Source organism: Podarcis liolepis, assembly GCF_965112155.1.
Source record: "Podarcis liolepis genome assembly, chromosome: 8".
Taxonomy (NCBI): Eukaryota; Metazoa; Chordata; class Lepidosauria; order Squamata; family Lacertidae; genus Podarcis; species Podarcis liolepis.
This window is the reverse complement of record NC_139560.1, coordinates 33666726-33680643: the sequence shown is the minus strand read 5'-3', so window position 1 is coordinate 33680643 and position 13918 is coordinate 33666726. Positions and strand designations below refer to the sequence as shown.

Sequence of the window (13918 nt, the reverse complement as noted above, 5' to 3'; positions counted from 1 at the left end):
ACTTCACATGGCTGATATGAAGCTTGCACACCTGGACTAGTCCTCAGCAAGCTTTCCCCAAACCAACATGGCATGTATTCAACCGAGTTTGAAATAATGTGGAACTATTACCACTATGGATAGGTAGCCGTGTTGGTCTGCCATAGTCAAAATAAAAAAATTCCTTCCAGTAGCACCTTAAAGACCAACTAAGTTAGTTCTTGGTATGAGCTTTCGTGTGCATGCACACTTCTTCAGATGGTATCCGAAGAAGTGTGCATGCACACGAAAGCTCATACCAAGAACTAACTTAGTTGGTCTTTAAGGTGCTACTGGAAGGAATTTTTTTATTTTGACTATTACCACTATGTTACCTGCTAGCTTTTATACATCTTTGTACAACCCTAGTTTCAGGGCCAGCCCATCTGTGAGGCAACCCTCTCAAGCAGCAGGATCCACAGAGCCAGCAGATCTGGCCTCCAAGGACTGCACTGTCCATTGCCTCTGCCACAGCAGTAGCAACAGCTGCAACATGCTTCTTAGAGGCCAGATTTGCCACCTCCTTGGCAGCCCCCACAATGCTGCCTCTACAGCAGTTTCTTGGTGAACAGGAAGCACTGCTGGTTTCCACCTACCCTTCTTCCTGTTGCACATCTTCACACCCCACTTTGGCACCCACCTTCAGCTTCGTCTCAGGTGTCAAAATGCCCTGTCTAGTATTCAGCATTTTCTTGCCCCCTCCCCCCAAAAAGTGCTTAACATTTTTTTCTGAGTGGCATGCTTCAATATTTATTTAAATAATTTATTATCTCAATCGAAGAGATGTGCAACAATTTTTAAAAGAAAAAATCACCACAAATAAAAATAATTTAAAATAGTTCTGCTATTTTACAAAATAAGACTGTAGACATGCCATTATTTAGACAGGAAGGCCTGTATAATTAAGAAATTCTAGTTAAGACAACACACAGTAATTTGTATGTGAATAATTGCACTTTATTCATTTTGCAGAAAAACAGAATTAAGTAACTTGGTCAAATTTTATGAATTTACTCTTGCTATGCTGAAGTACTCAAAATATCTTTTGAAAAAAGAATACTGTGTTGACAATTTGGTGCTTCTTTAGCGAGAGGGCACAAGAACATCAGCCTCACACTTACTTTGGTGTTTTATCTATAAACTGCTTTTCCATCTGAAGCTGGGAGAATTTTCATTTGCTGCAAAAGAAGAAGAAAATATTAAATAAGCTGATATCTGAAAACATTACCATTTAAAACAAAAGTTTTTTGATGCAAGACGTTAAGCAGAAAGTGATTTACAAGCACAACTTTAATCTCAAATGTTTTCTGTTAGTATATTGCATCTTCCAAAGATTAGCAACTTGGGAATATGAATATTTTTTAAAAAACCAGGAATCTGAATATATTTTTTAAAGCCCATTATATCTATTTGAATATCAGACTGAGGCATTTAAGTATTTTGACAAGTTATCCTCTATTAAAGTTCCAAAATGCTGTTTTTCTAAATAGCAGGAAGCTTAACATTTACAGTTCAGAGATGTTCTATAATTATTTATGATCCAGTGAATTCTCTTGGGCTTTGTTTTGATGCAGTATGCCCATAACCTAAGACTGAGATGCCAATGAAGGCAGCGGAGATGAAAAAGTAAAGGCAGCATTTTCCCCTTCCACTCCTGGGGTGAGATGCTTTTGCAAGCACCCTTTTCCTCACTTGAGAGAGGAACAGTGCTGCATTTTTGCTTAAGACACTGTGTGTGTGTGTGTGTGTGTGTGTGTGTGTGTGTTTGAAACAGACTGCTGTGTGCCAGCATGTGTGGTCAGGATGCGTGTGAATGCTGGGGAGCGGGGAAGTGTGCTTGTGCCATCTGTACGGGTGGAGTGTGTGCACTGACCACACCCACTACCGACATATGACCCTCAGGAAGGTGACTGACAGTATGTAACACTTGGGCTGAATATGGTTAGCCACCCCTGATTTAAATAAATAAAATGTTTGTTTGTGTCTACAGTGCAGATCTATTAAAAAGGCTCTGTGCAGATCTGGGCCTCTGAATTCAAGCAAAAATAAAAATAAAAATTTGGGAACAAAGAACTGTTGCATTAAAAACACCTTATTAGAATGATGCACAGCTATAGTATACAGTGGTACCTCTGATTATGTACTTAATTCGTTCCAGAGGTCCGTTCTTAACCTGAAACTGTTCTTAACCTGAGGTACCACTTTAGCTGATGTGGTCTCCCACTGCTGCTGCGCCACAAGAGCACGATTTCTGTTCTCATCCTGAAGCAAAGTTCTTAACCCGAGGTATTATTTCTGGGTTAGTGGAGTCTGTAACCTGAAGCGTCTGCAACCTGAGGTACCACTGTACAAGCATCCAATAGTACATTCCAGATCTACCTTCCGCCCACCCCTGGCTTAGACACAGAAAAATTCTGGAAAACTGGATCATAAACATGTTGCTGGAATACAACAGATGTGTGTTAAAGACAAAGTCACTTACACACTTTCCCTTCTTTTTCTAGTTTCTTCAAGTGATGGCTGAGGTTAATCTCTGCAGCCCTATGCAAATGTTCAGGTGTGTCCTAGAGAAAAATAATTAAAAACACATGAATCACACATTTAGGAAGCTGTCTTATACACACTATCTGTAAGGAAGTTCAACTGGGATAAAAAAAGAAGAGTCTTATTTCTGAGTTGAGATGTATAAGGTTGAACTGTTAAATGGCAACACTGTTAAAATGGCATCTTGGTAATTTCATTTCAGTCAGGATTTTAAAAAGTCACACAAGCACACTAATGCCAAGTTAAAGAACAGAACAGAGCCAAACGTTGAACTAATTAAAGCACTCTTGACAAACAGAAAAAGGAAAAAAGTGGTATGATTGCAGTACCTATTCATATATTTATTGGCAGGGAAATAAAGAACTACTTAGGCTCACACAAGAAGCTTGTGTTAGCCCAGTGTAATTTTTGACATTTATTCTTATTATTATTTAATATATATTCATACTACGCCTTTTTCCCTGACAAGACTCAAGGCAGCTTACAGGGGGGGAAAAGAACCGCTAAAAAACAGGAAAAATCCATAATTAACATTAAAATACAATAGAATTAAAACTATATACAAATATAAAATATGTTTAAAACATACAAATAAATATAATAAAAACAGAACGACAACAGCCCTTTGATTAAAAGCAGTCAATTCCCAAAGGCCTGTTGGGACAAGAAATACTTCACCTGCCAACAAGGACAGCAAGGAGGGAGCCAGTCTAGCTGCTTTAGGGAGGGAGTTCCAAAGTCTGGGAGCAGCCACTGAGAAGGCCATTTTTTATATCCCTACCAAATGTGCTTGTGAGGGTGGTAAGACCAAGAGATGGGCCTCCCTGTAATGTTTCAAAACCTAGGCAGGTTTGTATGAGAAAATACGGTCTTTCAGATAGCTTGGACCTCAGCTGTGTAGGGCTTTATAGGTCATTTCCAATGTTTTGAATTGTGCCTGGAAACAGACCAGTAGCCAGTGAAGCTGTTGTATCAAGGGAGTCATATGCTGCCTATAACCAGCCCCAGTCAACAATCTGGCTGCAGCTCTTTGACTCCATTGAAGTTCTGAGCACTTTTCAAAGCCAGCCCCACAAAGAGCATGTTAACAGTAATCCAAACAGGATATAGCTAAGGCATGTGTCACTGTGGCCAAATCAGACATCTTTTCTCCAAATAACTTCTCTCCACACCAGATCACAAACTGCTATTTAAATATTTCCCTCAGTTTCAGAAGCAGTAAGCGATCAAGCACTGGGGAGATGGGCAGATATAAAGAACCAAACACAAACCTGAAGCCCCCTTGGACTCACAGAATAAATTACACCATTATTTGGATTTGGGCTATTGTCATTATATTTTTACTCCAGCTTCCCCCGCAATATCTGGTAATCACATGTATTATTATTATTTTATTTTACAGACTTGTGTGTGTTCATAGTATTAAGTACATGAGCGCCAACTGGTAGTGGACAACAGACTATGGATTGCTTGATATTGTGTTATTGTTTTTATTTTGATTATATATATATTGTGGTTTTATATTTTGATTTTGTTCTGTGATCTGCCCTGAGACCTCCAGGTACAGGGTGGTAAGTAAGTAAGTAAGTAAGTAAGTAAGTAAGTAAGTAAATAAATAAATAAAGGGTCCTAGGCTGGGCTGCATGAATCCCAAACCGGAATTAAGATTGCCGGAAGAAATATCAACAACCTCAGATATGCAGATGACACAACCTTGATGGCAGAAAGTGAGGAGGAATTAAAGAACCTTTTAATGAGGGTGAAAGAGGAGAGCACAAAATATGGTCTGAAGCTCAACATCAAAAAACCCAAGATCATGGCTACTGGGCCCATCACCTCCTGGCAAACAGAAGGGGAAGAAATGGAGGCAGTGTGAGATTTTACTTTATTGGGCTCCATGATCACTGCAGATGGTGACAGCAGCCACAAAATTAAAAGATGCCTGCTTCTTGGGAGAAAAGCAATGACAAACCTAGACAGCATCTTAAAAAGCAGAGACATCACCTTGCCAACAAAGGTCCATATAGTTAAAGCTATGGTTTTCCCAGTAGTGATGTATGGAAGTGAGAGCTGGACCATAAAGAAGGCTGATCGCCGAAGAATTGATGCTTTTGAATTGTGGTGCTGGAGGAGACTCTTGAGAGTCCCATGGACTGCAAGAAGATCAAACCTCTCCATTCTGAAGGAAATCAGCCCTCACTGAGTGCTCACTGGAAGGACAGATCATGAAGCTGAGGCTCCAATACTTTGGCCACCTCATGAGAAGAAAAGACTCCCTGGAAAAGACCCTGATGTTGGGAAAGATGGAGGGCACAAGGAGAAGGGGACAACAGAGGACGAGATGGTTGGATAGTGTTCTCGAAGCTACCAGCATGAGTCTGACCAAACTGCGGGAGGCAGTGGAAGACAGGAGTGCCTGGCATGCTCTGGTCCATGGGGCCACGAAGAGTCGGACACGACTAAACAACAGCAAGTTCATATGCTTTGTATGTGGAAAGTCCAGGTTGAACCCCTGGCATCTCCAGTTAGGATTGAGAAAAAACCCTGTCTGAAGGTCTTGAATACCATTGTTGCTCCGTGTAGACAACCCTGAGCTAGATGGACCAACAATCTTAACTAGAGATGTGGCAGCTTCTATGTCCCTAATATTTTTGCTGGTGTATCAGCTTAGGAAGCCTTGATCACATAGCAGTAATACCAGCATATTGTACAAATTGCATTTCCATGCTGCATCTTATATGCTTTTGCATATGTGACATATTCTTTATCGTTTAGCATTTTGCATATTTAAAATGCAAGAGTTTGAAGATCTGCTTTTCCTGCAAAGGGTGTCCCAAAATTATTTTAGTTCTGGGGAAAAAAGGAAATTACTTAAATTCTTAATTTCCCAACAAAAACAAGAAAGTTTAGATACAGGACAGCTTCCAATTTGCCTTGCTACAGTGAACACATGCACACGTCAGTTTTTCCTTGTCATACAAACTATGATGTTTGTGAGCCATTCATTTTATTGTGACTGCTTCTACTAGGGAAATTAAACATCTTATTCCTAATTAAAAAGTAAGAGTCAGCTAGACAGCTACCTTGTATACAATTTTCACCAGTTCCTCTACTGTAAGAGATTTCTCAGCATTCTCTTTCAAGACATTGAGGATTTGCTGTTCCCGTGCATTTCGGTGAGAAATGTACTCTTGAATTTTAGCTCTTGCCCCTTTTACTACTGGGCCATGTCCTGTAAGGGAGAAAAAGTGGTTAATATAGAAAAACTACAACAACAATACATGTTTACAATCTCTACTTATGCTGCAGTATTTGTTATTATGATGTTCAAAGCAAGAGGAATAGCTGTCACGTATGGTTCCAGTATCTTCTGATTTTGCTGCGTGTCTGCACCAGTAAGTTTAGAGGTATTATTACTTTCTCACCCTAGCAGTTGCATTAGATCACCGCAACACTAAAATTTTGAAACAAACAAAAAACCCCAAAACAAAACTGTTTAAGAGCAAAGCCTTTACGTTAATATTACTATGATTTCCAGTATAGGGTGTCATCAGACAAAGACATACTCAGAGCAGACTCACTGAAACCATGTCTACTGATCTCAACAGGCCCGCTTCCGAGTTCATCAGATTCCACCCCATATCTTTAACATCTCTTCTATAGTCACTTTTAAGCACTGAACTCTGAATACAGTTAGGTCAAATGTGAAGAAAAATGTTGGCCCTCTAGTGGCGAAAGGACTTTTCACAACTCAGACCATTAGTACACACCTACCCTAGGAAATGGTCATGTGCTATCTATGTATGTGGCAATTTGCAAAGAACCGGTATAGCCAATTCCTACCTCAATGGACTTATGAACTAAAATAGAGACTGAGAGACAACAGAAGAAGCGAGGGGGTAGCAGAGGTATCAGTAGGTCGAGGAACAGCACAGTGGTACCTTGGGTTAAGAACTTACCGTATTTTTCGCTCTATAACACGCACCTGACCATAACACGCACGTAGTTTTTAGAGGAGGAAAATCCGTAGGCATGCCACCCATAGGCATTTCCTCCATAACACGCACAGACATTTCCCCTTACTTTCTAGGAGGAAAAAAGTGAGTGTTATGGTGCAAAAAATACGGTAATTAGTTCTGGGTGTCCGTTCTTAACCTGAAACTGTTCTTAACCTGAGGTACCACTTTAGCTAACAGGGCCTCCCGCTACTGCTGCACCGCTGGCACGCAATTTCTGTTCTCATCCTAAAGCAAAGTTCTTAACCCGAGGTACTATTTCTGAGTTAGCGGAGTCTGTAATCTGAAGTGTTTGCAACCTGAGGTACCACTGTATGTGATTACTTAAATTGCACATACTTTGGCTTAGTTATACAGTCATACCTCGGGATGAATACGCTTCAGCTTAAATATTTTCGAGTTGCGCTCCATGGCGACCTGGAAGTAATGGAGTGCATTACTTCCGGGTTTCGCCACTCACACATGCGCAGATGCTAAAAATGACATCGCGCACATGCACGGAAGCAGCGAAACGCGACCCGCGCACGCGCAGACGCATCTTAAGTTCGCTTATGGATGCGAACGGGGCTCCAGAACAGATCCCATTCGCATCCAGAGGTACCACTGTATAGCGTGAGGCTTCCTGCAACAGGTGAATCTCAAGGAGGGACTTAAGGGAAGAGATTGCACGAAGGCATCTTGGGAGGCAGTTCTAATCATAAGGGGCATCAAAGGAAAAGGACAGTAGTTGCAGAGATCAGGAAGTCTCTAGACAGCTGAAGGTATCGGGCATCTGGTTGGCCACTAAGAGAACATGCTTGGCCTGATCCAGCAGGCTCTTCTTTCATTCAGTATGACATTTTTTCATCAGTAGTTTGAGCACTGCAGAGATTCCAATGGTAGGTGTTAGCCAACAAAAAAGTTATCAAAACACACCGAATCAGTCTGTGTCCATATGTTTCATTCAACAAGGATTCACAGAGAGATGGCACCACAATGCATTTTCTCCTTTTGGCAGTTACATTTTATGTATCCTCTCAATAATTTTCAATAGATTCTAGGAAACTATGGGCGCTATCCAACAAAGTAGTTCTGATAGCACAAGGATTTCTATTTGCCAAGAGTGTTGGGGAGAAACCCAGAACAAATTTAGGGAACGAGAGGAGAGGGAATGCACAGCCGGAAGCCCTTGTGCTAATGGGACTTTTTCACTGCATACTGCTCTAAATTATTTGCAATAAGGCCCATAAATCAAGGATGCACTCTGGCAACATACAAGGCTTTTAAAAAAATCAAATGTAGTGCAAGTTCAGGCTGCAATTTCAGCTTATTATGAATAGGAAAGCTAAAGCATCACAAAACACATTGTAAACAGGATTCAAGAGACACAGGAGACCTTCTCTATGCTTGTGGTAACCTGCCATGAAAGGACAACAATCAACAGAAGGATCAGAGGGCTCTGGTGATAAAGAGCAAGGCATTAGGGATTTTGAACAGCAGTTCTAGTCATAAGAACTGTACCAGAGGAGGTCAAGAAGTGATGTGTTCTGAATTCAGGTCAAATGTGGAACTAACCAGGGTAAATTAAGTCAGCTTTCACTTCTAGTAGCTTTTCCAACGATTTCATGTAATCATAAAGGTCTTCAAAGACTGCTGTTCCTTCTCCTAAAATGCAGTCACCAGAAAATATAGCATTTTCTTCTAGGAGATGTAAAGCCATGTGGTCATCTGTATGTCCAGGGGTATATAATACCCTGCAGATTGACAAAAGAAGATTATTAAACTCATATCTGACCTTTCCACAATAGAGCCCTCAAGGCATCCGACAACAAATACAAATACATATAAAAAGCATGAAACATATGAAGCGTTAAGAATCTGTGGTAGAGTTAAAACCACTTGAATAAGGCAAAGCCCTGTCTAAATATGAATTTTCATTTGTCTGTGGAAGATTAACAGAGACAGGCTTGTGTTCCTGCTAAAGGCACTTGTGATGTTTGTGGGACTTGGAAAAGCAGCCTTCCTGAAGATCCAAGAACCCAGACAGGTTTGGGTCCAATCCAATCCCACAGATACACACAATTTCCCAAAATATATAGTAGATAATACCATGATAAAATACATAATTGCGCCAATATTAAAAATCTTGCACATGAAAGAGAAAATCTTCATACAGTGGTCAATGTGCAGAAGTTATCAGTTACCTCAGAGTAGCTCCCTCTGTCTTTAAAAGATCTCCATCTCTAAGGTATGTATACTTTTGCTTTCCTTCTCCTATTATTTCTTCAGAGTGTGGGTTACGTGGAAGTTTGCTTATGCAGTACTCAGAAGCTAGTTTTGAAAAGAAACGTGGCATTAAATATGTTTTAGAAGCAGCTTAGTCACACATTATTTAAAATTTCCTGAAAAATCACAGTATCTTAGTTTTTAAACACAAAAATAAAAAAGCAGCATTGCTTTATTTTACATGTTGTAACATTGCTCCCAAAAGTGCATACTGACATTGTTTTACACATATATGTCATATAAATTGCTCTTAAGACATGAATGAAAAGATTCTGGAGTGACATAAGGATAAAGTGTGCACCAGCAAATGCTTATAGGAGGAGAGGCAAATGAGTCATAGGACCTGGGCTAACATTAGCACAAGGTAATGGGCTGATCCAGGTATGAAACATGACTGCTTTTGTTTAGATACTTGGGCCAATAACCCAGAGTCCGGTGTGTTTAGGAGACTCTTGCTCTCTTTAATGGAAAGGCAGACTGCTTCATCTCCCAATGGTGCATGTTCTGTAGCTTCCTGCTGAAATCCTGTAACTTTTCATATCACTCAGGCCTCTTCAGACTGGGGCTGGTTTTTGCAAGTGTATTCTGTAACACGTCATTGACTCAGTCATAGTGCATCAGTGATGGATTTACACTGGATCAGCCACACATCATTCCAATTTGCTAGTTGTTCTGCAATGCTTCCCCGACACATAATTGCTGTCTGTAGGGGCACTCTTGCACGACAGCACAACAAACACTAGAATAGGATTTTGGCAGGAATCTACAGGACATACGCCGATTCCAAGTGAAGCAGTTTGACCACCTCAGAACTTTTGCAGAAGCAAACAGTACTGAAAGCAGGATTGCCATCATGAACATAGATCAGGTACCATCATGAACGTAGATCAGGAATGCACAACAGAAAGAGCATCTGGAGAGACCCCAAATGTTCCCCACAGATGGCAATAATGCAGTAATGCTTGGGAACCATTGAAGAACTACTAATGAAATTATGTGTGGACTAATGCACTATGACTCTGTCAATGACATATTGCAAAAAGACACCTGTAAAAAACTCCATCAATCTAGAAGGGCCCTTGCCTTCCATGCACCCACACTGTCTCTTAGTTTTTCTTCTTCTTCTGCAGGTTAGGGGTAATGTTAAAACTAATGGCAACTTGGCGGCCAGAACGACCAAGCAATGCCCTGCCAACAAGCTGCCCTATACACTTTACATTTGGGTTGAAAAGAATGGCATACATTTGGTAGTGATGGGTTGACAGATAAAGGATGTAGACACACACACACTTAGTTGCCCAGGGCAACTTTCTATACCATTATGATGCTAACAAGAGAAGCAGTTTTTATGAGTAAGCATGCAAAGAAATGGCTTTGCAAGAGGTCTGGCCAATTTAAAATGCGCAAGTTAAATTTCCTGACTTTATAAGCATAGCAAAGCAGTCTTGTTTTCACTTCATGAGCTGTTTCCCATGAAACGTACTGAAACAATTAACAATAAAACATTAACAATAAACACATACAGTTAAACCTCAGAACTCGAACGACTCCATTGCCTGAATGCCAAAAACCCGGAAGTAAGCGTTCCGGTTTTCAAACAATCCTCGGAATTTGAGCGTCCAAAGCGGCTTCCGTTTGAGTGCAAGAAGCTATTGCAACCAATCGGAAGCTGCACCTTGGAACTCAAACGTTTCAGAAGTCGAAAGGTCTTCCGGAACAGATTACATTCAAGTTCTGAGGTTTGACTGTATTAAAAAAACAATTACAAATAGCTACACAGACTAATGTACTTTATAATGCAAAAACAGTTACCTTGCTGGTTTTACTTATAGCCTGTGAAGTAAACAATCAACTATGTAGAAGTTAGTTGCCAGCATTCAGTGTTTACCAGCAAGAATTTTATTAGACACTGGTATACAAGCCTTCAAATGTTCTTCCTACTTTATCTTTCTGCTATTTAACAGTATTTAATGTCAGATTAAAGTACTGAAAAACAGCTTGGATACATTTTGTATAAAAAACAGAATACAGACATTTTAGACAACAACAAAAATAATGAAACTGCTTACTAGTGGGAAAGTTTTTACAAATATCAGATATGCCTCCTGTGTGATCTTGGTGCCAGTGTGTTACTAAGATTTCCTGGATTGAGATGCTGAATTCGTTGAGCGCTTGTTTCAAACAGCCAATATATTCAGGGACAGCTGGTTCTCCTGTATCAATAAGGATCCTTCTGTATTAAAGACAGAATCACCCCCCCCCCCAAAAAAAGACACCATAACTGGAAAAGTCAAAGCACAATTAATAGAAAAGTAAGGTTGGATCCTAGTACAAAATGTCTGTGACATGGAAAGCAACATTTTCTTACTCCAGAACATCACTGCATCCTTACACAAGTGGGAATCCTGATGGATAATTTCTCAAAAATAAAGAAAGGTTCCCTCTTCTCACTTGGCAGGTCTTCTGCCTTTTTCACAACACCTGCAGCTGCTTTACATCTAATGACACCCTTTATCTCAGTCCTCAGCGCATCTTGGCTGCAAGTCCTGAAATACCTGCTCCTTGCCCTGTAGGGCTTTTCTTACCTGGCCTGGGAAGGCAGGGCCCAGACTGACTCCAGCTACCAAAGATGAGGCTGCTGACCAGACTCTTGGGCTGCGATGTTGTTTGGGGTTTTCTGTTGCGGGGTGTGTGCACGCGCGCGCTGTTACTGGTTTTTTTGGTACAGTATCTTTATTTGAGATCTTGTCCTGGTTTATGTGGTAACTCTTCAGTTTGGTGGAATATTTTTTATTGTTTTGTTTGTTTATGACCACTTTTGTTATGTTGCAGTTATGCATTCTTTTCATGTTGAAAGCCACCACCTTGATAATGGTTTGAACAGTGGAAAGGCAGCATACAAATAAAATGATGCCTGTCAGTATTCACTGACTGGCAGCAGCAGCAGAGATCTCATTGTGGATCTTTCCTAATCCTACCTGGAAATGCCTGAGGTTTGAACCTTGGACCTTCTGCAGGCAGTGCATGCGCCATACCAACTGAACTCGTGAAACATGGGGGGCTCACTACATAAATGTGTGTGCGTGTATTTATGCGCTCACAAAGGTATGTATGTGTGGGTGGTGCTGTGGTGTAAACCACTGAGCCTCTTGGGCTTGCCGATCAGAAGGTCGGCAGTTCGAATCCCGCAACGGGTAAGCTCCCGTTGTTCTGTCCCAGCTCCTGCCAACCTAGCAGTTCAAAAGCACATCAGTGCAAGTAGATAAATAAGTACCGCTGCAGTGGGAAGGTAAACTGTGTTTTTGTGTGGTTTCTGCCACGGTGTTCCGTTGCGCCAGAAGCAGTTTGGTCACGCTGGCCACATGACCCAGAAAGCTGTCTGTGGACAAACGCCGGCTCCCTTGGCCTGAAGTGAGATGAGTGCTGCACCCCATAGTTGCCTTTGACTGGACTTAACCGTCCAGGGGTCCTTTACCTTTACACCTTATGTGCTCACACAAACACAAACACACATGTATATGTACAGATACACACACACGCCTACTCTGGTGAGGAAGAATCCCCACCTGTTGAATTTCTGCCTGCCTATGCAGCTATTACGGGCAAAGGATGCCCTGTCCATGAAACAGTTATCCGAAGCCAGCTCCAAATCGCTACTTTAGCACCAGGGTAAAAGGGAACTATAAGCCACTCTCTTCCGCTGGTCCCTCCTGGGGAGGCCGGCGGGGGCTGCTACGTACCTGGGGCCGGTCCCTACCAGGTAGGTGTTGGTGCCCTGCAAGGTCATCGGCCCCGGGTTGCAGCCCAGCACGCGGACCACCCGCGACGACAGCCTCTCCACCCGCGGCAGCACAGACACCATCTTCGCGGCGGGGCTTCTTCCAGCGGCTGAGCGGCCGAAACGTAGAGATAGGAATTCTGCAGAGGTGCTACCGCTAAAGAAACAGCTTCCTGGTTACCTCCGACACTACTTCCCACCCGCCTCCCTGGGCAGGAGTGAGAGCTTATAAGAACCCCCTGGGTTTTAGGGTAGATGTGATATGTGTGTGTGTGTGTGTGTGTGTGTGTGTGTGTGTGTGTGTGTGTGTGTCTAACGCCCAGAAAGAAAGAAAAAGCAGCTGCATGTTCATGCACTTTCAAAACGCAGGCTTTCTTACGAACCTTGTTTTCCTCCCAAAGCGTTTGAGCGTTTTAGAGATTGCAGCTAATATCGCCATATACTTGGAGAACGGGGAGATGTGGCGGAGATAAAGCGGCTTTTGACAGCCCCTGCAGTGTAGGGCAGCATATATTGTAGGTTAGAGGTGGGGCTGGTTTGGATTTCCCATCCAAAAGTCGCTGACACAAAACTCTTCTCAGAGCGCAGGAAAGATCAGGCGAGCAACGTCCCGCGCGGAATAAGAAGACCTAAGTTGGAGCACGAATCCTATCTTCTTTGTTGTTTTCATTCGTGAGGGGGAGGAGGGAAGGGAGATGATAACAGGTACCGCTAAAATCCTAATTTTTCTGTCACTTCAGCTCTGACGATGAACAAAAATGGCGTCGAAAACTAACCCGGAAGCTGGCCACTCCGTGTGAGTCTGTAGAACTCGAGTCCCGGCACAAACCGCTTCTCCTAGCGGGGTTTGTTTACAGTCACACGCTTGACAGAACGGGGCGTTCTAAGTAACGCACTGGATTTAACTGCGTGCAGTTAGCGTGGGTATTTTTAAATTTATTTTTGCCCATTCCCTTAAATGTGCCTCTCTTCCTCCCCTCTCCTCTCCCAAGAGCAATACATAACGCTGCTCCACTGAACCGGGAAAGCAAGGAAAAATACGATTACGCTTAAATTACTCCAGAATTAATTTCTGGAGATTTAGCTGTAGCAAAACAGCAAGGAGTCTGGTGGCACCTCAAAGACTTAAGACTCGTTGTTTTTCCATTGTTGTAGATTGCAGGTTTTGCCCTGGGAATGTTTCTGAATCTAGGAACAAATTAACTTTTCCAGAGTGAACAACGGACTTTGCTAACGACGAATGCTTAGGAAAGGGTTGAAAGCTGGTTTAATATTAACAGAAATGTATTTCACTAAT

General features: G+C 41.9%; 1 protein-coding gene across 3 annotated transcripts; it reads right to left on the bottom strand.

Moving 5' to 3' along the window:
* Positions 1 to 953: 953 nt before the first annotated feature.
* LACTB2 (lactamase beta 2) lies at positions 954 to 13137 on the bottom strand. 3 transcript variants are annotated; one of them, XM_083517410.1, is made up of 7 exons: positions 13005 to 13137; positions 10913 to 11076; positions 8762 to 8888; positions 8133 to 8311; positions 5646 to 5794; positions 2501 to 2582; positions 954 to 1196 (listed from the first exon to the last, which is right to left on the bottom strand). In XM_083517410.1, the coding sequence occupies exons 1-7, from the start codon at positions 13058 to 13060 to the stop codon at positions 1153 to 1155; spliced, it is 801 nt and encodes a 266-aa protein (XP_083373536.1). In that variant the 5' UTR covers positions 13061 to 13137; the 3' UTR covers positions 954 to 1152. The 3 variants fall into 3 exon arrangements, with proteins under 3 accessions (XP_083373536.1, XP_083373535.1, XP_083373534.1); XM_083517409.1 differs by lacking the exon at positions 13005 to 13137 and adding an exon at positions 12584 to 12747 and having other exon boundaries at positions 10913 to 11073; XM_083517408.1 differs by lacking the exon at positions 13005 to 13137 and adding an exon at positions 12584 to 12746.
* Between the last annotated feature and the right edge of the window lie 781 nt (positions 13138 to 13918).